This window comes from Actinia tenebrosa, unplaced genomic scaffold (assembly GCF_029948245.1).
Source record: "Actinia tenebrosa isolate PJP-AT-01 unplaced genomic scaffold, QUT_ActTen_1.0 PGA_scaffold9__36_contigs__length_13948895, whole genome shotgun sequence".
In the NCBI taxonomy this organism is placed as follows: Eukaryota; Metazoa; Cnidaria; class Anthozoa; order Actiniaria; family Actiniidae; genus Actinia; species Actinia tenebrosa.
In genome coordinates, this window is record NW_028292586.1 from 1,096,961 (window position 1) to 1,123,338 (window position 26,378).

Genomic DNA, 26,378 nt, shown 5'->3' on the forward strand with positions numbered 1-26,378 from the left:
GTCCATTCAGCATACTAGCTAAACGTGGATCATCGTGACCATACGCCTTCTCGTGAATAGCCAATGCTCTTCCAAAACACTTCATGGCTTCTTGATGCTGATTTTGAACACCGTGACTGACTCCCATTTCATTTAGTGTAGTAGCTAAACGTGGATCATCGTGACCATACTCCTTCTCTTGGATAGCCAATGCTCTTTCAAAACACTTCATGGCTTCTTGATGCTGATTTTGAACACGGTGCCGGACTCCCATTTCATTTAGCGTAGTAGCTAAACGTGGATCATCGTGACCATACTCCTTCTCTTGGATAGCCAATGCTCTTTCAAAACACTTCATGGCTTCTTGATGCCGATTTTGAACACGGTGACTGACTCCCATTTCATTTAGCGTAGTAGCTAGACGTGGATCATCGTGACCATACTCCTTCTCTAGGATACCCAATGCTCCTCCAAAACACTTCATGGCTTCTTGATGCTGATTTTGAACACGGTGACTGACTCCCAGTCAATTTAGCGTAGTAGCTAAACGTGGATCATCGTGAGCATACGCCTTCTCTTGTATAGCCAATGCTCTCTCGAAACTTCTCATGGCTTCTTGATGCTGATTTTGATCACGGTGACAGAATCCCATTTCATTTAACGTAGTAGCTAAACGTGGATCATCGTGACCATACGCCTTCTCTTGGATAGCCAATGCTCTTTCAAAACACTTCATGGCTTCTTGATGCTGATTTTGAACACCGGTGACTGACTCCCAGTCCATTCAGCATACTAGCTAAACGTGGATCATCGTGACCATACGCCTTCTCATGAATAGCCAATGCTCTTTCAAAACACTTCATGGCTTCTTGATGCTGATTTTGAACACCGTGACTGACTCCCATTTCATTTAGTGTAGTAGCTAAACGTGGATCATCGTGACCATACTCCTTCTCTTGGATAGCCAATGCTCTTTCAAAACACTTCATGGCTTCTTGATGCTGATTTTGAACACGGTGCCGGACTCCCATTTCATTTAGCGTAGTAGCTAAACGTGGATCATCGTGACCATACTCCTTCTCTTGGATAGCCAATGCTCTTTCAAAACACTTCATGGCTTCTTGATGCCGATTTTGAACACGGTGACTGACTCCCATTTCATTTAGCGTAGTAGCTAAACGTGGATCATCGTGACCATACTCCTTCTCTAGGATACCCAATGCTCTTCCAAAACACTTCATGGCTTCTTGATGCTGATTTTGAACACGGTGACTGACTCCCAGTCCAATTAGCGTAGTAGCTAAACGTGGATCATCGTGACCATACGCCTTCTCTTGTATAGCCAATGCTCTTTCAAAACACTTCATGGCTTCTTGATGCTGATTTTGAACACCGTGACTGACTCCCAGTCCAATTAGCGTAGTAGCTAAACGTGGATCATCGTGACCATACTCCTTCTCTTGGATAGCCAATGCTCTTTCAAAACACTTCATGGCTTCTTGATGCTGATTTTGAACACGGTGACTGACTCCAATTTCATTTAGCGTAGTAGCTAAACGTAGATCATCGTGACCATACGCCTTCTCTTGGATAGCCAATGCTCTTTCAAAACACTTCATGGCTTCTTGATGCTGATTTTGAACACGGTGACTGACTTCCAGTCCATTTAGCGTAGTAGCTAAACGTGGATCATCGTGACCATACGCCTTCTCTTGGATAGCCAATGCTCTTTCAAAACACTTCATGGCTTCTGGATGCTGATTTTGAACACCGTGACTGACTCCCATTTCATTTAGCGTAGTAGCTAAACGTGGATCATCGTGACCATACTCCTTCTCTTGGATAGCCAATGCTCTTTCAAAACACTTCATGGCTTCTTGATGCTGATTTTGAACACGGTGCCTGACTCCCATTTCATTTAGCGTAGTAGCTAAACGTGGATCATCGTGACCATACGCCTTCTCTTGGATAGCCAATGCTCTTTCAAAACACTTCATGGCTTCTTGATGCTGATTTTGAACACGGTGACTGACTCCCATTTTATTTAGCGTGGTAGCTAGACGTGGATCATCGTGACCATACTCCTTCTCTTGGATACCCAATGCTCTTCCAAAACACTTCATGGCTTCTTGATGCTGATTTTGAACACGGTGACTGACTCCCAGTCAATTTAGCGTAGTAGCTAAACGTGGATCATCGTAACCATACGCCTTCTCTTGTATAGCCAATGCTCTCTCGAAACTTCTCATGGCTTCTTGATGCTGATTTTGATCACGGTGACAGAATCCCATTTCATTTAACGTAGTAGCTAAACGTGGATCATCGTGACCATACGCCTTCTCTTGGATAGCCAATGCTCTTTCAAAACACTTCATGGCTTCTTGATGCTGATTTTGAACACGGTGACTGACTCCCAGTCCATTCATCATACTAGCTAAACGTGGATCATCGTGACCATACGCCTTCTCTTGTATAGCCAATGCTCTTCCAAAAAACTTCATGGCTTCTTGATGCTGATTTTGAACACCGTGACTGACTCCCATTTCATTTAGTGTAGTAGCTAAACGTGGATCATCGTGACCATACTCCTTCTCTAGGATATCCAATGCTCCTCCAAAACACTTCATGGCTTCTTGATGCTGATTTTGAACACGGTGACTGACTCCCAGTCAATTTAGCGTAGTAGCTAAACGTGGATCATCGTGACCATACTCCTTCTCTTGGATAGCCAATGCTCTCTCAAAACACTTCATGGCTTCTTGATGCTGATTTTGAACACGGTGACTGACTCCCATTTCATTTAGCGTAGTAGCTAAACGTGGATCATCGTGACCATACGCCTTCTCTTGTATAGCCAATGCTCTTTCTAAACATCTCATGGCTTCTTGATGCTGATTTTGATCACGGTGACTGAATCCCATTTCATTTAGCGTAGTAGCTAAACGTGGATCATCGTGACCATACTCCTTCTCTTGGATAGCCAATGCTCTTTCAAAACACTTCATGGCTTCTTGATGCTGATTTTGAACACGGTGACAGAATCCCATTTCATTTAGCGTAGTAGCTAAACGTGGATCATCGTGACCATACGCCTTCTCTTGGATAGCCAATGCTCTCTCGAAACACCTCATGGCTTCTTGATGCTGATTTTGAACACCGTGACTGACTCTTAGTCCATTTAACGTAGTAGCTAAACGTGGATCATCGTGACCATACGCCTTCTCTTGGATAGCCAATGCTCTTTCAAAACACTTCATGGCTTCTTGATGCTGATTTTGAACACCGTGACTGACTCTCATTTCATTTAGCGTAGTAGCTAAACGTGGATCATCGTGACCATACGCCTTCTCTTGGATAGCCAATGCTCTCTCAAAACACTTCATGGCTTCTTGATGCTGATTTTGAACACGGTGACTGACTCCCATTTCATTTAGCGTAGTAGCTAAACGTGGATCATCGTGACCATACGTCTTCTCTTGTATAGCCAATGCTCTTTCGAAACATCTCATGGCTTCTTGATGCTGATTTTGATCACGGTGACAAAATCCCATTTCATTTAGCGTAGTAGCTAAACGTGGATCATCGTGACCATTCGCCTTCTCTTGGATAGCCAATGCTCTCTCGAAACACTTCATGGCTTCTTGATGCTGATTTTGAACACCGTGACTGACTCTCAGTCCATTTAACGTAGTAGCTAAACGTGGATCATCGTGACCATACGCCTTCTCTTGGATAGCCAATGCTCTTTCAAAACACTTCATGGCTTCTTGATGCTGATTTTGAACACCGTGACTGACTCCCATTTCATTTAGCGTAGTAGCTAAACGTGGATCATCGTGACCATACTCCTTCTCTTGGATAGCCAATGCTCTTTCAAAACACTTCATGGCTTCTTGATGCTGATTTTGAACACGGTGACTGACTCCCAGTCCATTTAGCGTAGTAGCTAAACGTGGATCATCGTGACCATACGCCTTCTCTTGGATAGCCAATGCTCTTTCGAAACATCTCATGGCTTCTTGATGCTGATTTTGAACACGGTGACTGACTCCCATTTCATTTAGCGTAGTAGCTAAACGTGGATCATCGTGACCATACGCCTTCTCTTGGATAGCCAATGCTCTCTCGAAACATCTCATGGCTTCTTGATGCTGATTTTGAACACGGTGACAGAATCCCAGTCCATTCAGCGTAGTAGCTAAACGTGGATCATCGTGACCATACGCCTTCTCTTGGATAGCCAATGCTCTTTCAAAACACTTCATGGCTTCTTGATGCTGATTTTGAACACGGTGACTGACTCCCAGTCCATTTAACGTAGTAGCTAAACGTGGATCATCGTGACCATACGCCTTCTCTTGGATAGGCAATGCTCTTTCAAAACACCTCATTGCTTCTTGATGCTGATTTTGAAGGCCGTGATAGAATCCCATTTCATTCAGCGTAGTAGCTAAAAGTGGATCATCGTGATCATACGCCTTCTCTTGGATAGCCAATGCTCTCTCGAAACATCTCATGGCTTCTTGATGCTGATTGTGATCACGGTGACAGAATCCCATTTCATTCAGCGTAGTAGCTAAACGTGGATCATCGTGACCATACGCCTTCTCTTGGATAGCCAATGCTCTCTCGAAACACTACATGGCTTCCTGATGCTGTCCTAGGCCAAGGTGACAAAATGCCATTTCATGCGAAGGTCTATATATAATAAACATAATTAGAATGCATTCTTCTCGGTGAGAAACTGAATCCGGCAAGCTAGCTAGACCATGAAGCGAACTTGATTTTCTAGTAGTAGTATTTCTATAAAAACTAGGCAATAATTAAGTTAGAATGGTAGCGAAGACCTGAAAATTATGTGATATTTTATATCCTATGACGAAGTTATCTATAACTTTAAATTCTGATTAATGATTGATTTGAATATCTTGTAATCAGTAGACTATGAAGGTATATATTAAACTGATCGAAATGTACTCGATATTTTTCATATCACTCTTATGCGGTGGCCGAGAGCGGACATAAAAAAGTCAAAGTCAAAAATGTCAAGAGATCAAAAGTCAAAGTGATTTAGGGCCATATTACAAAGTGAGTTTGTCTTTTTGATCAATTTCCTCGCTATTTTGTCACAGGACATTTGACATTTCGTCTCAAGCGACTTTGTATTGTACACGGAAGTCAAGCCGAACGCTAAGTATAGTCGAGCACAAAGTTATGTTATAGAGCGACCACAGTAAATCCGTGAAACACTAATTACTAATTAGTACAAAATAGTGCTAGTTAAACAATAGAAAAAATGGAAAATTGCATGAAATTGTGCTATTTAGTATTACTAAAGTTTCACGGATTTACTGTGGTCACTCTATATGTCAAACACAAAGTCAAGCACAAAGTTACATATGTGTACCGTAGTTTAGTTGCCTATAACTATAAATGAAAAGGCTGCTTTAGTTTACAGTATTTCTTACCTTAAAACGTGATTTGATGTGTTTTTTTTTTCTTTCTCACTTGTAATCAAACTTGATAGAAGCCATCGAATAGACACAAACAAGCGATCACAAGACGTTAACCACTCATGCAAAGAACCAAGACCTTTTATATGGGCGTGGAGAAGAGATGCACGTCACGCAGAGAAAGCGCCTATCATTTGTGTTTATACTCACGACTGCATCACATAGGTAGCGAGAATTTTCCATTTTCGGATTCCGGCGTTCGTGGTTTAGGTTTTTCGACGCGGTTCACTCCCGGCCGGCTGCACCGTTGAGTTTGACTAAATCATACATTTAATAAACACAAAAACAACATCAAACAAACAAAACGAAAAACAAAAAACATACAAAAGCACCCCAAAGAGTCTCACGAGGTATGTCTACACATGATTTTTAGTGCCCTAGCGCTCATAAAAATGCATGTTTTGAAAAAAAAAAAACTACGCCAACAAAAGGAGTTTTTTTAAAAAAAAAGATTGATATTTATATGTCAAAAGATTTGAGCATTTGATATTCCAGAAGACCTATATAAAAATTTTCTATAAAGTGGTAAAAAGAACTTCCAGGAGACCTACTTACGACAAAGCTTTGAAAAAACTCCTCGCAAAACTTTGAAACCTCGAAATTAAGGAGGAAATTATTTGCACTTGTAAACACATATCTTGGCAGCATCGTAGCGGCATTTTTCTTGATATTCAAGTCAAAAAATTCCACAGCTCTTTTAATCCTTCTAGCAGTTTGTCTAGTTTTAATTTCTTCTACCGGGTTCTAGTCTCGAAGAACTTCTCTTTATACTGACATTTTGGCGGGGGGAAAAACGCACCCGCGTCTAGCTTTGAGCGTAATACGCATGCGTATAATTATGATTTACAAAAAAAAAAATAATAATAATACTGGAAAGTAAATAAAACTAAAAGAAAAGAAACAAAAAGAAAAGAAAGCAAATAAAAATAAAATAAATAAAACTAGAAAGTTTTAAATTGAAAGAATATTTAATAAAATATTGACTTGCTTCGACGTTTGATTCCAAGCTTGACAAAATGAATCATTTTATAGATATGATATAAATTATAAGTATAAATAAATCAACTTTCGTTAATAAAATGAAATGCTTCTTAGAAATCTATTCATATTACTAATATTTTTCTATATACTAGAGTGCAGCTGAGCGCAGTTAGCTAAAAATTCTTCGAAGAAAACTTTGGTTTTTGGAGAAAGTTAAAGTGCTTTAGCTATAGCCTTCGATTCTTAAAATGCTCCAATGCAAAACGAAAGTCATCGAGATAAAAAGTTAGAAATAATATTTTTCCAATGAAAAATAATGTCTCGGGTATTGAATCAATATAAAGAAATAATCATAATAATAAAATTATATATAGTATTTAAGTGTTGCTGGCTTTGCTCCTATATCCACACCGAATTTTACAATCGCGGGACCGCCTTACTTAACCTCTCATTCACTAGTATTTGAGAGGACCCGTAAGCGATGATCCCTAGAACCTTCCTCAGATGTAGATGGATGAGTAATGGGAAATAGTCTGTGTGCCGAACGCTATCATCCTTGGCATATTTTTTACAAGTGAGATTTCATCAATGTAACTCTCTATCTAATTATCCTCGGCTGCAACAATCTCTGACTTGGTAATGATGTGTTTCCGGAACGGTGGTTTATAATCTGGGAAGTCGATGTCTGTGCCAAAACGAACTCTTTGGATTTCTTTAGCACGAAGTAATTCCTCCTGGTAGGAAAAACAAGGCAGAGAAAATTATTGAGAAACTAGTTTAAAAGGAATTATTTGCCCTTATTAGTATTATCAGGGGAGGATCCGGGATTTGGTTCAGGGAGGGGTGCCGCACACAATGTTAACCCTCTGAGGGGTGCACCCCTTAGAATCAAAGGGAAAAAACAGTTTTGGTTATCTTCGAAGTAGGGGCACAAAGTGGAACCAGGGAGGGGTGCGCACCCCCTGATCCGCCCCTGATTATTATATAACAAAATATTGCATCAATATTGAAGGGGATTGAAGTCTTACCGTGTTTGGCTGTGGTACCCAAGCTCGTTTAGGGCTATAAACTATGGACTTGGGTCTTTCATTTATGATTCCTAGGGCCGATGCTGCTCGTAAGACTGATGACTTACGAGTGCTTTGTATTGCAGAATGAATACTAGTGTTTGACATCTAAGTACAAAAACAAACAGCGATCATGATTCATAATAAAATATTCCTTGTACATCAGTATACAAGGAAACCCAGAGAAAATGAACTAGAACTGGAGGAAAGGGAATGTGGATAAGGAAAACTATAATTTATTTAACATTAATAACACAGGGAGTGGTAGGCTAGCCCAATCTTCCGAGTCTGGGCCCGGTTGCATAAAGCTCTATTAAGATAAGAGCATCCGTAAGTATTGTTCCAAAACAATAGGCCATAGGACTAAGACAATACTTACGAGTGTTTTTAAGCTTTTTCATCTTAAGAGAGCTTTATGCAACTGGGCCCTGGGGCTCTTGTTAAAAGTGCTTCACAACAAAGAAGACGAAAAGATGGATGTTAGCGTGAAGAATTCAGGGGAGAAGGGTAATAACGTTGGGCAAAGGAGGATGGGTGGGGACGGACAATTAGCCCGGGTTTTTCATAGGCATCATGAGGGGCCAAGCGAGACATATGCGTCTTGGAATGAGTTAGTGCCGACTTGGCTTCTTAAGTATTTACCACATTCCCCTCCTTCAATGACTACCCTTCTAGACCTATACCTCTTCTTTTGGTTCCGGGGCGGTTTTTAACGCTTGGCATATGCGTTTTAGATTGACCCGGTGCTGACTTAGCTGTTCGTTTACGTGGGCTTCCACCTCCTATGATACAATAAAACACGCAGAACTTGAGGTCTGAAAATATTCTCAAGATAAAGAGAAAAAAAGACATACATACATACATGGAATACATACATACTTTATTGAATGCTCCTAAAAAGGCTTTTTAGCAATAATTTACGATAAAATGGTGAAAATAGATTACAATAAAATGGCATAGCGCGGTCAAAAGGCAGTGACATGGCCAAGCCTATGTTAGTGATACTAACAAAGAAAGGAAATAAGACATCGTTTGTTAATACCACTTCTTCTGTTGGTTTCACAACATGAGAGAATTGATATATATAATGAGGTGACTGAATGATGCACAGATTGTCGCAGAGCGGAAGAAAGCACGAAAATTGGCCGGTTTACTTAGGTTACTTGAAGCAAATTTAGAAGGGATGCCAGTCAATTATATATTAGGAGGGTAAAACAATTTTGGATCGCGAGGGATGATCATTGCTTTCGAATAAATACCCCAACGTGACACCAGATTTCGTGGTCTACAGGGTGCTTCCAGGCCATGTTTTTTCAAATCCTGGCACTCAGCAGAGTCCAAGGTTTTTGCACTGAGAAGCTTATCTGTCATGCGCAGAACAGGTAAAATCCCTTTAATGAGAGATTGCTGTATCTTGAAAAACTGGAGGTCTCGTTTCTTCGTGGCATCTGAGTTTTCGCCAAATTCCAGGGTTTTGGCTGCTTCACAGTTGGCTGGCCTCTCTTGGCGCTCTAAGCGTTCCGTTAAAGTTTTGTCGGCCAGCTTACAGCGGAACATCTTGTTGACAAATTTAGCAAGCTGTTCACTTTTGAGCTTTTCGCCTACAATGTCATCAGACTCGTATTCTTTGACGAGATCTGAAAGGATTTCATCCTCGGTTTCATCGCTACGAGCGACTTCATTGCCATTTTCATCTTGGCCTGAACTCTGATTTAAAACAGAGTCATAAAGATCATCAACGGCGGCCCCGGCACTCACGGAGTGCGTTTCTTGGCCTTGTGATGTGGAGGGTTTGTTGTTGTCCCTCTTGGGAATTTTGGCGGGAATTAAGTCTTCATCCCTCCTGACCTCACTTACAGGTCGTTTCCCACTGCCAGACTCCTTTCTGGCCAGAGGCGAGTCCACATCAGATAGTTTTCTGGTTAATTCCAGAATCGCATTGGTAAGTAGGGCCATATCAGGCATGGAACTTGATCCTTGCGCCATTAGCGAGGCGCCATCTTGGACGGTTGAACTTGTTTTTACAGCTTTCTCGGAATTTCCCACTTTTTCATCGTCTAGGTTTTCCAAAGACATTTTGCACAGATTGTGAAACTTGAGGGAAAGGTATTCTAGCTTGAAAATGAACGACTGAACTCTCGAAGGTCAAAACTCGCACTGAGCTCATGGTCTCGTGACTTGCTATCTCACGTGATCTCTGATTGTATGCAAATGCGAGGTAGAATCTGGGGCAAGAAGTTGTAATTACAACCACAGTTCCTTGCGTGCCAAAATATTTCCAAATGGCGAATGTTATACTGTTTTGTGAATGGCTTTTCGGATGGTTTGTTTTCTTTGAATTTCACAGCGCATTACAATAGTGTAATAACACCACTAAAATGGAGGAGATGACTAGCTATAAACTAGGGTGAGCTGCATGCGAATGTGAAAGTGATTGGAATGAAGGGACTTTAATTCCTATGGCTGCATGGCGTTAGCTCGCAAGTGAGTAGATAATGTTCTAGAATGTTCTCGATCTGCCTGTAAAGTACGTCTTATTTATCAAACATAGTAAAAGCTTTCATTAATAAAGTCAAATGTGTCTAGGTATACAAGTGTATGTGTATTTCTAGGCCTTTAAAAAGTTCCAGCATTATTCATATACATATGCTTACTTAGCTAAATTTTCTGAGCCAAATTCAAAGATGAGTTGCAAAAAATATAAGTTTAAATCAAATGCACGTAAAGAGGAATCAGTGCTTTATATAGTTTGTATAATTTTGGAGTAGTGATGACGTGGTCTGCGATAAAAACTTTCTAAGAACCTCAGTAATCTCAGTCAAAAAAGTATTGGTTGGAAAATCAAATATTCTTATTTACCAAAAACCACATATTTTAGCAAGACTGACTTCAAAATACATTAAGACTTATAGAATTTCAAAACATTATCCATTATTTAAAAATTATCTAACATCAAATGACCCAACAGAGATAAATAAAACTTAGTATAGCAGCTTATATCGGTGAGGTATTCTGGCTGCTCATATATAGCATATGTCTTAATATTATTTACATATTATATCTGATTATTTTCATATTATGAGTATATATCAGTTTGTCATGAAATGAGTATAGAGTACAAACACTAAAAGTGTGCAACACTTGATGATGATTATGATGATGATGATTTAGCTTTATTACCATAATTTTTCAAAGTTATTTACAATATAATATTGAAACAGGTCAGTGGTAATAGCTACTCAGTAGTAAATATAGTTAATTAAACAATAGAAAACAATAGGATTAGCATAATTTAGTATTTAGTGGTATTTATGTTACACACTTATAGTGTTTGTACTCTAAGTGACATGTCTTAAATATTTACATAATATTATATGTCGAGTTTATGCCAGTTTTTGATTATTTATATGACTATGAGTGCTCTGCTATAATAGCTAGGACATTTGCATTGTGGTGTCATGAACCTCTGCTACCAGAATTCCTTTGTTTTGTTCATTTCATCAATTTTCTTATTTTTCTCATGAGGGAATTTGCAAAGCATTCCGGTAATGGTTGTCAAATAATGCATGAATGCATGAATGATAGAAGTAATGAAAACAAAAATGCAAAAAATAAGTCTGAAAAGATCAAACTTAAGGCATTTTAAGGCGACTTTAGGGGATTTAAGGCAATTTAAGGCGATTTAAGGTACGGTCTCATCTCGCTTGGCTGCTTTCCGATTTACTCCCGAAGTATGGTTCTTTATTTAAACTCAAAAGTCTTGCTCGCTTCTTTCTTGAAGTTTTAATTTGAGGCATGTTCGCCGATTCTATTCACTCACACTGGCAAAGTACATCATGACAAACGTCCCACGTTTGAATAAAAAAAAAAAAACTGTTTGTTACCAAACTTCGGGAGTAAATCGGAAAGCAAGATGAGACCGTGCATGGTGCGAAAGAATTTGATGTTATGATCATTAGCAAACAATAGAATTCCCAGAGCATCAAATCGTTGGGAAACGATCAATGTTTTCTGTATTTCTCGTTCGCTTTAGATCGCTTTAAATGAGTTCAATAGTCTTGCAATTTTGTGTAATATGAGTTTAAGCTCAAATTTGTATCCTGACGTAATTTTGAGAGAAATGATCAGCGAATTTTAGAATAATGGAAGATCTAGTAAGATTGACTAGAAAACTGCGATGAAAAGTGCGCATCAAATGTTTACCCCGTCTTCTGCACTATACGTTTTCACAAAATCGCATAAGTCGATTAACTTCAAAATGTTCCTTTTAAAACTAGATACAGAGTAAAACTAAATGAGCAATGACTTTTGTGAATATATAGCTCTGAAATATTAATTTCGGCCGTATGAAATCCATTGTTTAGTTTTGAAGTAGATTATGCACTATATTTCAATAATCTCAAATATCTCATAATTAGCTAGATAGATTTTTTCAAAAATCCCCACAAATGGAGGCATCTAATATATAATTATGTGGTACGAAGCATTTTAGTGTTGAACGCTCTGCAAGGCTAAAATTATTTTCTAAACGAAATCAAATATTTCATCATAATCACGTGTTATGACGTCCGATCTCATAAAAAACTGCATCAAACATTAATTCAATCTTTATGTGACTTATGTGCAAAAAAGATTTGCAATCGGATAAAAGACGTTTATGCACTAGCGTTCCAAAAGTGGAAGGTAGCGGTCAAGCGTGAGGGGGTCGAGCCACCTTAAGGCGATTTAAGGCGACTTAATGACCCGGGGTAGGCCTGATCATCGTGACCATACGCCTTCTCTTGGATAGCCAATGCTCTTTCAAAACACTTCATGGCTTCTTGATGCTGATTTTGAACACGGTGACTGACTCCCAGTCCATTCATCATACTAGCTAAACGTGGATCATCGTGACCATACGCCTTCTCGTGAATAGCCAATGCTCTTCCAAAAAACTTCATGGCTTCTTGATGCTGATTTTGAACACCGTGACTGACTCCCATTTCATTTAGTGTAGTAGCTAAACGTGGATCATCGTGACCATACTCCTTCTCTAGGATATCCAATGCTCCTCCAAAACACTTCATGGCTTCTTGATGCTGATTTTGAACACGGTGACTGACTCCCAGTCAATTTAGCGTAGTAGCTAAACGTGGATCATCGTGACCATACTCCTTCTCTTGGATAGCCAATGCTCTCTCAAAACACTTCATGGCTTCTTGATGCTGATTTTGAACACGGTGACTGACTCCCATTTCATTTAGCGTAGTAGCTAAACGTGGATCATCGTGACCATACGCCTTCTCTTGTATAGCCAATGCTCTCTCGAAACATCTCATGGCTTCTTGATGCTGATTTTGATCACGGTGACAGAATCCCATTTCATTTAGCGTAGTAGCTAAACGTGGATCATCGTGACCATACGCCTTCTCTTGGATAGCCAATGCTCTTTCAAAACACTTCATGGCTTCTTGATGCTGATTTTGAACACGGTGACAGAATCCCATTTCATTTAGCGTAGTAGCTAAACGTGGATCATCGTGACCATACGCCTTCTCTTGGATAGCCAATGCTCTCTCGAAACACCTCATGGCTTCTTGATGCTGATTTTGAACACCGTGACTGACTCTTAGTCCATTTAACGTAGTAGCTAAACGTGGATCATCGTGACCATACGCCTTCTCTTGGATAGCCAATGCTCTTTCAAAACACTTCATGGCTTCTTGATGCTGATTTTGAACACCGTGACTGACTCTCATTTCATTTAGCGTAGTAGCTAAACGTGGATCATCGTGACCATACGCCTTCTCTTGGATAGCCAATGCTCTCTCAAAACACTTCATGGCTTCTTGATGCTGATTTTGAACACGGTGACTGACTCCCATTTCATTTAGCGTAGTAGCTAAACGTGGATCATCGTGACCATACGTCTTCTCTTGTATAGCCAATGCTCTTTCGAAACATCTCATGGCTTCTTGATGCTGATTTTGATCACGGTGACAAAATCCCATTTCATTTAGCGTAGTAGCTAAACGTGGATCATCGTGACCATTCGCCTTCTCTTGGATAGCCAATGCTCTCTCGAAACACTTCATGGCTTCTTGATGCTGATTTTGAACACCGTGACTGACTCTCAGTCCATTTAACGTAGTAGCTAAACGTGGATCATCGTGACCATACGCCTTCTCTTGGATAGCCAATGCTCTTTCAAAACACTTCATGGCTTCTTGATGCTGATTTTGAACACCGTGACTGACTCCCATTTCATTTAGCGTAGTAGCTAAACGTGGATCATCGTGACCATACTCCTTCTCTTGGATAGCCAATGCTCTTTCAAAACACTTCATGGCTTCTTGATGCTGATTTTGAACACGGTGACTGACTCCCAGTCCATTTAGCGTAGTAGCTAAACGTGGATCATCGTGACCATACGCCTTCTCTTGGATAGCCAATGCTCTTTCGAAACATCTCATGGCTTCTTGATGCTGATTTTGAACACGGTGACTGACTCCCATTTCATTTAGCGTAGTAGCTAAACGTGGATCATCGTGACCATACGCCTTCTCTTGGATAGCCAATGCTCTCTCGAAACATCTCATGGCTTCTTGATGCTGATTTTGAACACGGTGACAGAATCCCAGTCCATTCAGCGTAGTAGCTAAACGTGGATCATCGTGACCATACGCCTTCTCTTGGATAGCCAATGCTCTTTCAAAACACTTCATGGCTTCTTGATGCTGATTTTGAACACGGTGACTGACTCCCAGTCCATTTAACGTAGTAGCTAAACGTGGATCATCGTGACCATACGCCTTCTCTTGGATAGGCAATGCTCTTTCAAAACACCTCATTGCTTCTTGATGCTGATTTTGAAGGCCGTGATAGAATCCCATTTCATTCAGCGTAGTAGCTAAAAGTGGATCATCGTGATCATACGCCTTCTCTTGGATAGCCAATGCTCTCTCGAAACATCTCATGGCTTCTTGATGCTGATTGTGATCACGGTGACAGAATCCCATTTCATTCAGCGTAGTAGCTAAACGTGGATCATCGTGACCATACGCCTTCTCTTGGATAGCCAATGCTCTCTCGAAACACTACATGGCTTCCTGATGCTGTCCTAGGCCAAGGTGACAAAATGCCATTTCATGCGAAGGTCTATATATAATAAACATAATTAGAATGCATTCTTCTCGGTGAGAAACTGAATCCGGCAAGCTAGCTAGACCATGAAGCGAACTTGATTTTCTAGTAGTAGTATTTCTATAAAAACTAGGCAATAATTAAGTTAGAATGGTAGCGAAGACCTGAAAATTATGTGATATTTTATATCCTATGACGAAGTTATCTATAACTTTAAATTCTGATTAATGATTGATTTGAATATCTTGTAATCAGTAGACTATGAAGGTATATATTAAACTGATCGAAATGTACTCGATATTTTTCATATCACTCTTATGCGGTGGCCGAGAGCGGACATAAAAAAGTCAAAGTCAAAAATGTCAAGAGATCAAAAGTCAAAGTGATTTAGGGCCATATTACAAAGTGAGTTTGTCTTTTTGATCAATTTCCTCGCTATTTTGTCACAGGACATTTGACATTTCGTCTCAAGCGACTTTGTATTGTACACGGAAGTCAAGCCGAACGCTAAGTATAGTCGAGCACAAAGTTATGTTATAGAGCGACCACAGTAAATCCGTGAAACACTAATTACTAATTAGTACAAAATAGTGCTAGTTAAACAATAGAAAAAATGGAAAATTGCATGAAATTGTGCTATTTAGTATTACTAAAGTTTCACGGATTTACTGTGGTCACTCTATATGTCAAACACAAAGTCAAGCACAAAGTTACATATGTGTACCGTAGTTTAGTTGCCTATAACTATAAATGAAAAGGCTGCTTTAGTTTACAGTATTTCTTACCTTAAAACGTGATTTGATGTGTTTTTTTTTTCTTTCTCACTTGTAATCAAACTTGATAGAAGCCATCGAATAGACACAAACAAGCGATCACAAGACGTTAACCACTCATGCAAAGAACCAAGACCTTTTATATGGGCGTGGAGAAGAGATGCACGTCACGCAGAGAAAGCGCCTATCATTTGTGTTTATACTCACGACTGCATCACATAGGTAGCGAGAATTTTCCATTTTCGGATTCCGGCGTTCGTGGTTTAGGTTTTTCGACGCGGTTCACTCCCGGCCGGCTGCACCGTTGAGTTTGACTAAATCATACATTTAATAAACACAAAAACAACATCAAACAAACAAAACGAAAAACAAAAAACATACAAAAGCACCCCAAAGAGTCTCACGAGGTATGTCTACACATGATTTTTAGTGCCCTAGCGCTCATAAAAATGCATGTTTTGAAAAAAAAAAAACTACGCCAACAAAAGGAGTTTTTTTAAAAAAAAAGATTGATATTTATATGTCAAAAGATTTGAGCATTTGATATTCCAGAAGACCTATATAAAAATTTTCTATAAAGTGGTAAAAAGAACTTCCAGGAGACCTACTTACGACAAAGCTTTGAAAAAACTCCTCGCAAAACTTTGAAACCTCGAAATTAAGGAGGAAATTATTTGCACTTGTAAACACATATCTTGGCAGCATCGTAGCGGCATTTTTCTTGATATTCAAGTCAAAAAATTCCACAGCTCTTTTAATCCTTCTAGCAGTTTGTCTAGTTTTAATTTCTTCTACCGGGTTCTAGTCTCGAAGAACTTCTCTTTATACTGACATTTTGGCGGGGGGAAAAACGCACCCGCGTCTAGCTTTGAGCGTAATACGCATGCGTATAATTATGATTTACAAAAAAAAAAAATAATAATAATACTGGAAAGTAAATAAAACTAAAAGAAAAGAAACAAAAAGAAAAGAAAGCAAATAAAAATAAAATAAATAAAACTAGAAAGTTTTAAATTGAAAGAATATTTAATAAAATATTGACTTGCTTCGACGTTTGATTCCAAGCTTGACAAAATGAATCATTTTATAGATATGATATAAATTATAAGTATAAATAAATCAACTTTCGTTAATAAAATGAAATGCTTCTTAGAAATCTATTCATATTACTAATATTTTTCTATATACTAGAGTGCAGCTGAGCGCAGTTAGCTAAAAATTCTTCGAAGAAAACTTTGGTTTTTGGAGAAAGTTAAAGTGCTTTAGCTATAGCCTTCGATTCTTAAAATGCTCCAATGCAAAACGAAAGTCATCGAGATAAAAAGTTAGAAATAATATTTTTCCAATGAAAAATAATGTCTCGGGTATTGAATCAATATAAAGAAATAATCATAATAATAAAATTATATATAGTATTTAAGTGTTGCTGGCTTTGCTCCTATATCCACACCGAATTTTACAATCGCGGGACCGCCTTACTTAACCTCTCATTCACTAGTATTTGAGAGGACCCGTAAGCGATGATCCCTAGAACCTTCCTCAGATGTAGATGGATGAGTAATGGGAAATAGTCTGTGTGCCGAACGCTATCATCCTTGGCATATTTTTTACAAGTGAGATTTCATCAATGTAACTCTCTATCTAATTATCCTCGGCTGCAACAATCTCTGACTTGGTAATGATGTGTTTCCGGAACGGTGGTTTATAATCTGGGAAGTCGATGTCTGTGCCAAAACGAACTCTTTGGATTTCTTTAGCACGAAGTAATTCCTCCTGGTAGGAAAAACAAGGCAGAGAAAATTATTGAGAAACTAGTTTAAAAGGAATTATTTGCCCTTATTAGTATTATCAGGGGAGGATCCGGGATTTGGTTCAGGGAGGGGTGCCGCACACAATGTTAACCCTCTGAGGGGTGCACCCCTTAGAATCAAAGGGAAAAAACAGTTTTGGTTATCTTCGAAGTAGGGGCACAAAGTGGAACCAGGGAGGGGTGCGCACCCCCTGATCCGCCCCTGATTATTATATAACAAAATATTGCATCAATATTGAAGGGGATTGAAGTCTTACCGTGTTTGGCTGTGGTACCCAAGCTCGTTTAGGGCTATAAACTATGGACTTGGGTCTTTCATTTATGATTCCTAGGGCCGATGCTGCTCGTAAGACTGATGACTTACGAGTGCTTTGTATTGCAGAATGAATACTAGTGTTTGACATCTAAGTACAAAAACAAACAGCGATCATGATTCATAATAAAATATTCCTTGTACATCAGTATACAAGGAAACCCAGAGAAAATGAACTAGAACTGGAGGAAAGGGAATGTGGATAAGGAAAACTATAATTTATTTAACATTAATAACACAGGGAGTGGTAGGCTAGCCCAATCTTCCGAGTCTGGGCCCGGTTGCATAAAGCTCTATTAAGATAAGAGCATCCGTAAGTATTGTTCCAAAACAATAGGCCATAGGACTAAGACAATACTTACGAGTGTTTTTAAGCTTTTTCATCTTAAGAGAGCTTTATGCAACTGGGCCCTGGGGCTCTTGTTAAAAGTGCTTCACAACAAAGAAGACGAAAAGATGGATGTTAGCGTGAAGAATTCAGGGGAGAAGGGTAATAACGTTGGGCAAAGGAGGATGGGTGGGGACGGACAATTAGCCCGGGTTTTTCATAGGCATCATGAGGGGCCAAGCGAGACATATGCGTCTTGGAATGAGTTAGTGCCGACTTGGCTTCTTAAGTATTTACCACATTCCCCTCCTTCAATGACTACCCTTCTAGACCTATACCTCTTCTTTTGGTTCCGGGGCGGTTTTAACGCTTGGCATATGCGTTTTAGATTGACCCGGTGCTGACTTAGCTGTTCGTTTACGTGGGCTTCCACCTCCTATGATACAATAAAACACGCAGAACTTGAGGTCTGAAAATATTCTCAAGATAAAGAGAAAAAAAGACATACATACATACATGGAATACATACATACTTTATTGAATGCTCCTAAAAAGGCTTTTTAGCAATAATTTACGATAAAATGGTGAAAATAGATTACAATAAAATGGCATAGCGCGGTCAAAAGGCAGTGACATGGCCAAGCCTATGTTAGTGATACTAACAAAGAAAGGAAATAAGACATCGTTTGTTAATACCACTTCTTCTGTTGGTTTCACAACATGAGAGAATTGATATATATAATGAGGTGACTGAATGATGCACAGATTGTCGCAGAGCGGAAGAAAGCACGAAAATTGGCCGGTTTACTTAGGTTACTTGAAGCAAATTTAGAAGGGATGCCAGTCAATTATATATTAGGAGGGTAAAACAATTTTGGATCGCGAGGGATGATCATTGCTTTCGAATAAATACCCCAACGTGACACCAGATTTCGTGGTCTACAGGGTGCTTCCAGGCCATGTTTTTTCAAATCCTGGCACTCAGCAGAGTCCAAGGTTTTTGCACTGAGAAGCTTATCTGTCATGCGCAGAACAGGTAAAATCCCTTTAATGAGAGATTGCTGTATCTTGAAAAACTGGAGGTCTCGTTTCTTCGTGGCATCTGAGTTTTCGCCAAATTCCAGGGTTTTGGCTGCTTCACAGTTGGCTGGCCTCTCTTGGCGCTCTAAGCGTTCCGTTAAAGTTTTGTCGGCCAGCTTACAGCGGAACATCTTGTTGACAAATTTAGCAAGCTGTTCACTTTTGAGCTTTTCGCCTACAATGTCATCAGACTCGTATTCTTTGACGAGATCTGAAAGGATTTCATCCTCGGTTTCATCGCTACGAGCGACTTCATTGCCATTTTCATCTTGGCCTGAACTCTGATTTAAAACAGAGTCATAAAGATCATCAACGGCGGCCCCGGCACTCACGGAGTGCGTTTCTTGGCCTTGTGATGTGGAGGGTTTGTTGTTGTCCCTCTTGGGAATTTTGGCGGGAATTAAGTCTTCATCCCTCCTGACCTCACTTACAGGTCGTTTCCCACTGCCAGACTCCTTTCTGGCCAGAGGCGAGTCCACATCAGATAGTTTTCTGGTTAATTCCAGAATCGCATTGGTAAGTAGGGCCATATCAGGCATGGAACTTGATCCTTGCGCCATTAGCGAGGCGCCATCTTGGACGGTTGAACTTGTTTTTACAGCTTTCTCGGAATTTCCCACTTTTTCATCGTCTAGGTTTTCCAAAGACATTTTGCACAGATTGTGAAACTTGAGGGAAAGGTATTCTAGCTTGAAAATGAACGACTGAACTCTCGAAGGTCAAAACTCGCACTGAGCTCATGGTCTCGTGACTTGCTATCTCACGTGATCTCTGATTGTATGCAAATGCGAGGTAGAATCTGGGGCAAGAAGTTGTAATTACAACCACAGTTCCTTGCGTGCCAAAATATTTCCAAATGGCGAATGTTATACTGTTTTGTGAATGGCTTTTCGGATGGTTTGTTTTCTTTGAATTTCACAGCGCATTACAATAGTGTAATAACACCACTAAAATGGAGGAGATGACTAGCTATAAACTAGGGTGAGCTGCATGCGAATGTGAAAGTGATTGGAATGAAGGGACTTTAATTCCTATGGCTGCATGGCGTTAGCTCGCAAGTGAGTAGATAATGTTCTAGAATGTTCTCGATCTGCCTGTAAAGTACGTCTTATTTATCAAACATAGTAAAAGCTTTCATTAATAAAGTCAAATGTGTCTAGGTATACAAGTGTATGTGTATTTCTAGGCCTTTAAAAAGTTCCAGCATTATTCATATACATATGCTTACTTAGCTAAATTTTCTGAGCCAAATTCAAAGATGAGTTGCAAAAAATATAAGTTTAAATCAAATGCACGTAAAGAGGAATCAGTGCTTTATATAGTTTGTATAATTTTGGAGTAGTGATGACGTGGTCTGCGATAAAAACTTTCTAAGAACCTCAGTAATCTCAGTCAAAAAAGTATTGGTTGGAAAATCAAATATTCTTATTTACCAAAAACCACATATTTTAGCAAGACTGACTTCAAAATACATTAAGACTTATAGAATTTCAAAACATTATCCATTATTTAAAAATTATCTAACATCAAATGACCCAACAGAGATAAATAAAACTTAGTATAGCAGCTTATATCGGTGAGGTATTCTGGCTGCTCATATATAGCATATGTCTTAATATTATTTACATATTATATCTGATTATTTTCATATTATGAGTATATATCAGTTTGTCATGAAATGAGTATAGAGTACAAACACTAAAAGTGTGCAACACTTGATGATGATTATGATGATGATGATTTAGCTTTATTACCATAATTTTTCAAAGTTATTTACAATATAATATTGAAACAGGTCAGTGGTAATAGCTACTCAGTAGTAAATATAGTTAATTAAACAATAGAAAACAATAGGATTAGCATAATTTAGTATTTAGTGGTATTTATGTTACACACTTATAGTGTTTGTACTCTAAGTGACATGTCTTAAATATTTACATAATATTATATGTCGAGTTTATGCCAGTTTTTGATTATTTATATGACTATGAGTGCTCTGCTATAATAGCTAGGACATTTGCATTGTGGTGTCATGAACCTCTGCTACCAGAATTCCTTTGTTTTGTTCATTTCATCAATTTTCTTATTTTTCTCATGAGGGAATTTGCAAAGCATTCCGGTAATGGTTGTCAAATAATGCATGAATGCATGAATGATAGAAGTAATGAAAACAAAAATGCAAAAAATAAGTCTGAAAAGATCAAACTTAAGGCATTTTAAGGCGACTTTAGGGGATTTAAGGCAATTTAAGGCGATTTAAGGTACGGTCTCATCTCGCTTGGCTGCTTTCCGATTTACTCCCGAAGTATGGTTCTTTATTTAAACTCAAAAGTCTTGCTCGCTTCTTTCTTGAAGTTTTAATTTGAGGCATGTTCGCCGATTCTATTCACTCACACTGGCAAAGTACATCATGACAAACGTCCCACGTTTGAATAAAAAAAAAAAAACTGTTTGTTACCAAACTTCGGGAGTAAATCGGAAAGCAAGATGAGACCGTGCATGGTGCGAAAGAATTTGATGTTATGATCATTAGCAAACAATAGAATTCCCAGAGCATCAAATCGTTGGGAAACGATCAATGTTTTCTGTATTTCTCGTTCGCTTTAGATCGCTTTAAATGAGTTCAATAGTCTTGCAATTTTGTGTAATATGAGTTTAAGCTCAAATTTGTATCCTGACGTAATTTTGAGAGAAATGATCAGCGAATTTTAGAATAATGGAAGATCTAGTAAGATTGACTAGAAAACTGCGATGAAAAGTGCGCATCAAATGTTTACCCCGTCTTCTGCACTATACGTTTTCACAAAATCGCATAAGTCGATTAACTTCAAAATGTTCCTTTTAAAACTAGATACAGAGTAAAACTAAATGAGCAATGACTTTTGTGAATATATAGCTCTGAAATATTAATTTCGGCCGTATGAAATCCATTGTTTAGTTTTGAAGTAGATTATGCACTATATTTCAATAATCTCAAATATCTCATAATTAGCTAGATAGATTTTTTCAAAAATCCCCACAAATGGAGGCATCTAATATATAATTATGTGGTACGAAGCATTTTAGTGTTGAACGCTCTGCAAGGCTAAAATTATTTTCTAAACGAAATCAAATATTTCATCATAATCACGTGTTATGACGTCCGATCTCATAAAAAACTGCATCAAACATTAATTCAATCTTTATGTGACTTATGTGCAAAAAAGATTTGCAATCGGATAAAAGACGTTTATGCACTAGCGTTCCAAAAGTGGAAGGTAGCGGTCAAGCGTGAGGGGGTCGAGCCACCTTAAGGCGATTTAAGGCGACTTAATGACCCGGGGTAGGCCTGATCATCGTGACCATACGCCTTCTCTTGGATAGCCAATGCTCTCTCGAAACACTTCATGGCTTCTTGATGCTGATTTTGAAGACGGTGACAGAATCCCATTTCATTCAGCGTAGTAGCTAAACGTGGATCATCGTGACCATACGCCTTCTTTTGGATAGCCAATGTTCTCTCGAAACACTTCATGGCTTCTTGATGCTGATTTTGATCACGGTGACAGAATCCCAGTCCATTTATTATCGTAGTAGCTAAAAGTGGATCATCGTGACCATACGTCCTCTCTTGGATAGCCAATGCTCTCTCGAAACACTTCATGGTTTCTTGATGCTGATTTTGATCACGGTGACAGAATCCCATTTCATTCAGCGTAGTAGCTAAACTTGGATCATCGTGACCATACGCCTTCTCTTGTATAGCCAATGCTCTTTCAAAACACTTCATGGCTTCTTTATGCTGATTTTGAACAAGGTGACAGACTCCCAGTCCATTTAGCGTAGTAGCCAAACATGGATCATCGTGAACATACGCCTTCTCTTGTATAGCCAATGCTCTCTCGAAACACTTCGTGGCTTCTTGATGCTGTCCTAGGCCAAGGTGACAGAATCCCATTTCATTCAGCGTAGTAGCTAAACGTGGATCATCGTGAACATACGCCTTCTCTTGTATAGCCAATGCTCTCTCGAAACACTTCATGGCTTCTTGATGCCGATTTTGATCACGGTGACAGAATCCCAGTCCATTCAGCGTAGTAAATAAACATGGATCATCGTGAACATACGCCTTCTCTTGGATAGCCAATGCTCTCTCGAAACATTTCATAGCTTCTTGATGCTGTCCTAGATCACGGTGACAGAATCCCATTTCATTCAGCGTAGTAGCTAAACGTGGATCATCGTGACCATACGCCTTCTCTTGGATAGCCAATGCTCTCTCGAAACACTTCATGGCTTCTTGATGCTGATTTTGATCACGGTGACAGAATCCCATTTCATTCAGCGTAGTAGCTAAACGTGGATCATCGTGAACATACGCCTTCTCTTGGATAGCCAATGCTCTCTCGAAACACTTCATAGCTTCTTGATGCTGATTTTGAACACGGTGACTGACTCCCAGTCCATTTAGCGTAGTAGCTAAACGTGGATCATCGTGACCATACGCCTTCTCTTGTATAGCCAATGCTCTTTCAAAACACTTCATGGCTTCTTGATGCTGATTTTGAACAAGGTGACAGAATCCCAGTCCATTTAGCGTAGTAGCTAAACGTGGATCATCGTGACCACACGCCTTCTCTTGGATAGCCAATGCTCTCTCGAAACACTTCATGGCTTCTTGATGCTGTCCTAGGCCAAGGTGACAAAATCCCATTTCATTCAGTGTAGTAGCTAAACGTGGATCATCGTGACCATACGCCTTCTCTTGGATAGCCAATGCTCTCTCAAAACACTTCATGGCTTCTTCATGCCGATTTTGATCACGGTGACAGAATCCCAGTCCATTCAGCGTAGTAGCTAAACGTGGATCATGGTGAACATACGCCTTCTCTTGGATAGCCAATGCTCTCTCGAAACATTTCATAGCTTTTTGATGCTGTCCTAGATCACGGTGACAGAATCCCAGTCCATTCAGCGTAGTAAATAAACATGGATCATCGTGAACATACGCCTTCTCTTGGATAGCCAATGCTCTCTCGAAACACTTCATGGCTTCTTGATGCCGATTTTGATCACGGTGACAGAATCCCATTTCATTCAGTGTAGTAGCTAAACGTGGATCATCGTGACCATACGCCTTCTCTTGGATAGCCAATGCTCTCTCGAAACACCTCATGGCTTCTTGATGCTGATTTTGAACACGGTGACTGACTCCCAGTCCATTTAGCGTAGTAGCTAAACGTGGATCATCGTGACCATACGCCTTCTCTTGTATAGCCAATGCTCTTTCAAAACACTTCATGGCTTCTTGATGCTGATGTTGAACACCGTGACTGACTCCCATTTCATTTAGCGTAGTAGCTAAACGTGGATCATCGTGACCATACGCCTTCTCTTGTATAGCCAATGCTCTCTCGAAACATTTCATGGCTTCTTGATGCCGTCCTAGATCACGGTGACTGACTCCCAGTTCATTTAGCTTAGTAGCTAAATGTGAATCATCATGACCATATGCTTTTTCTTGGATAGCCAATGCCTTTTCCAAATACTTCTCGCCTTGTTGATGTTTTTTCGTCTTAAGGTTGATGAGACCGAGTTTTTTCATGGTCTCAGCTAGACGTGGATCATTTTCATCCGACATGCCTTCCTGGATAGTTTCAGATATCTCTTTGCATATTTCAGAGGCAATATAGTGACCATAAGTGTAAATAATGTCACTGACTAGGAATAAGGAGTTAGCTGTGTCCTTGTCCTCCGAAGGTATTTTTAATAAGATTTCACTACTCAAAGATCTTTCAACTAAATGCTCCAGTCTTCTTATAAATGTCAAGAAATGAATCAAAAGTGAACTTGTTGTAAAAATGTGTTCGATGTCTTCAGTGTTGTAAGATCTAAGCAGTGGAAAGGCCTTCAACATTTTCAGCAACTCTAGCAACTCAATATTAATTTCTTTGTGTTGTGACATAACTGTTTGTAGACAGTCATGAATGACTTGATGTACACTTACTGTTGAACCGTCTGCAGGAATGCGCACGAGGGAAGAAGAACGCACCATGGCAGCCACTACTTGATCATTAGTATCAGGTTTACAAGCTTTCACATACTGAACGACGTACTCAAGGGAAATAGGCTCCGGAGCCATTACTGACAAGAACTGGAACGCGTGCATCAAGATACTATCGCCGATTTCTTTTTCTAAAGCCATCATAACGGCTGCCCTCATAGATTCTGGGTAAGTTACGCCGGTCTTAACATCAGTTCCTGTAGCTGCCTTCGTATGCTCCTCGAGAAACGTTGTCCAAGTTATGGGAGATTCTTTTGTTCTGAAGGCATTTCGCATGTAAATTGCAGCGCAGGCAAGAGACAATGGTTGAAAGTTAAGCGCTTTGGCCACTTCAGATATTTCCTCTTGTTCTTTAGAAAGCGTAGATATCTCTTTAAGTGTTTTTATTGCATCAATGATCTTCATGCCAGTGTTAATTGACAAAAAGAAAGTGCAATTCGAATCAAGTGCCATTTCTCGACTATATTGAGTCGTCACAAGAACATAACCATTCCCACTCGTATTCTCATTCTTGCGAGGAAAATATGTGGAAACCAGCTCCAGGTCTGTCACGTTATCGACAATCATCATCCACGAAGAATACTTCTCCAGTTTGGGTGATGCAAGACCTCTTAACTGCATTATCTTCTTTTCCAGACACGCATCTTTTGCTGTTACGACCATTGCTATTGATTGTTTTGGACATCCTAATATTCTTGTAAATTCAATATATGAATGGATCAGAGTTTCAATGCTCGATGCATTGAAGGTGAACACGAACTTTACTTCTGTTTGGTCTTCAATACTGGTGTAGAATTTTTCTCCAACTTGCCTTGCCATTTCACTTTTCCCACAGCCAGGTTTTCCAGATAGATATGCAATTGTGATCTCATCAGTTTTTTTGAGTTCTATCTCCTCTAACAATCCTTCTACTTCATCTAACCTGTTAATGATTTGATGCGATGGTTTGGGAGGTAGCACACAAAAAGACTTCAATGATGTTTTACTGGCTTCCTCTTCCACTAGGAGATTACGAATTTCCATGATTTTTTCTTTATTTATATCTACACTCAGCTCGACACGCTCACCATTCGCTAGATTCTTCAATTCTTCTGTTATCAATATTTTCTCAAAATCATCTTTCAGTTGACCAGTTTCGTACCTGTGATAAAGGATAGTTCAATGTAAGCATAATTGATCAGTCATGGCAAGAACGTAAAAAAGTCGTAAACCTAAGACAAACAAAGGACATACCTCCTCCAAAACTCATCGAGTGCGTCTAAGGTCTCGGCTTTGAAAGTCATTTTGATGCATCCAAACGCAACACTGTAAACCAAAATACCAGTGGCGGGAAAGATATACTTAACGTAATCTATGAGGAGATCTGGAT

The 26,378-nt window shown here is 39.4% G+C and overlaps 3 protein-coding genes across 3 annotated transcripts; all 3 read right to left on the reverse strand.

Moving 5' to 3' along the window:
• Positions 1-701: 701 nt before the first annotated feature.
• Positions 702-26,292, reverse strand: LOC116294419 (uncharacterized). The gene is made up of 8 exons (XM_089024965.1): positions 26,243-26,292; positions 22,314-26,150; positions 18,225-18,366; positions 17,503-17,649; positions 12,652-14,607; positions 2,769-4,607; positions 2,188-2,618; positions 702-2,142 (listed from the first exon to the last, which is right to left on the reverse strand). The coding sequence occupies exons 1-8, from the start codon at positions 26,290-26,292 to the stop codon at positions 702-704; spliced, it is 9,843 nt and encodes a 3,280-aa protein (XP_088881091.1).
• LOC148904450 (uncharacterized) lies at positions 8,440-9,734 on the reverse strand. Its single transcript, XM_089024586.1, has one exon. It carries the CDS (start codon positions 9,614-9,616, stop codon positions 8,735-8,737), a length of 882 nt encoding a protein of 293 aa, XP_088880712.1. The 5' UTR covers positions 9,617-9,734; the 3' UTR covers positions 8,440-8,734.
• Positions 18,440-19,734, reverse strand: LOC148904451 (uncharacterized). The gene has a single exon (XM_089024585.1). It carries the CDS (start codon positions 19,614-19,616, stop codon positions 18,735-18,737), a length of 882 nt encoding a protein of 293 aa, XP_088880711.1. The 5' UTR covers positions 19,617-19,734; the 3' UTR covers positions 18,440-18,734.
• Positions 26,293-26,378: the final 86 nt, after the last annotated feature.

Bases quoted from the DNA above. Each gene is read 5' to 3' on its own strand.
- LOC148904450 (XM_089024586.1), bottom strand. From the start codon at position 9,616: ATGTCTTTGGAAAACCTAGACGATGAAAAAGTGGGAAATTCCGAGAAA.
- LOC148904451 (XM_089024585.1), bottom strand. From the start codon at position 19,616: ATGTCTTTGGAAAACCTAGACGATGAAAAAGTGGGAAATTCCGAGAAA.
- LOC116294419 (XM_089024965.1), bottom strand. From the start codon at position 26,292: ATGACTTTCAAAGCCGAGACCTTAGACGCACTCGATGAGTTTTGGAGG. The intron at 17,650-18,224 runs GTATAGGTCTAG...TTTTGTACTTAG, and splicing joins CCCCGGAACCAAAAGAAGAG to ATGTCAAACACTAGTATTCA. The intron at 14,608-17,502 runs GTAAGACTTCAA...TAGTGTTTCGAG, and splicing joins GGGTACCACAGCCAAACACG to AGAGCATTGGCTATCCAAGA.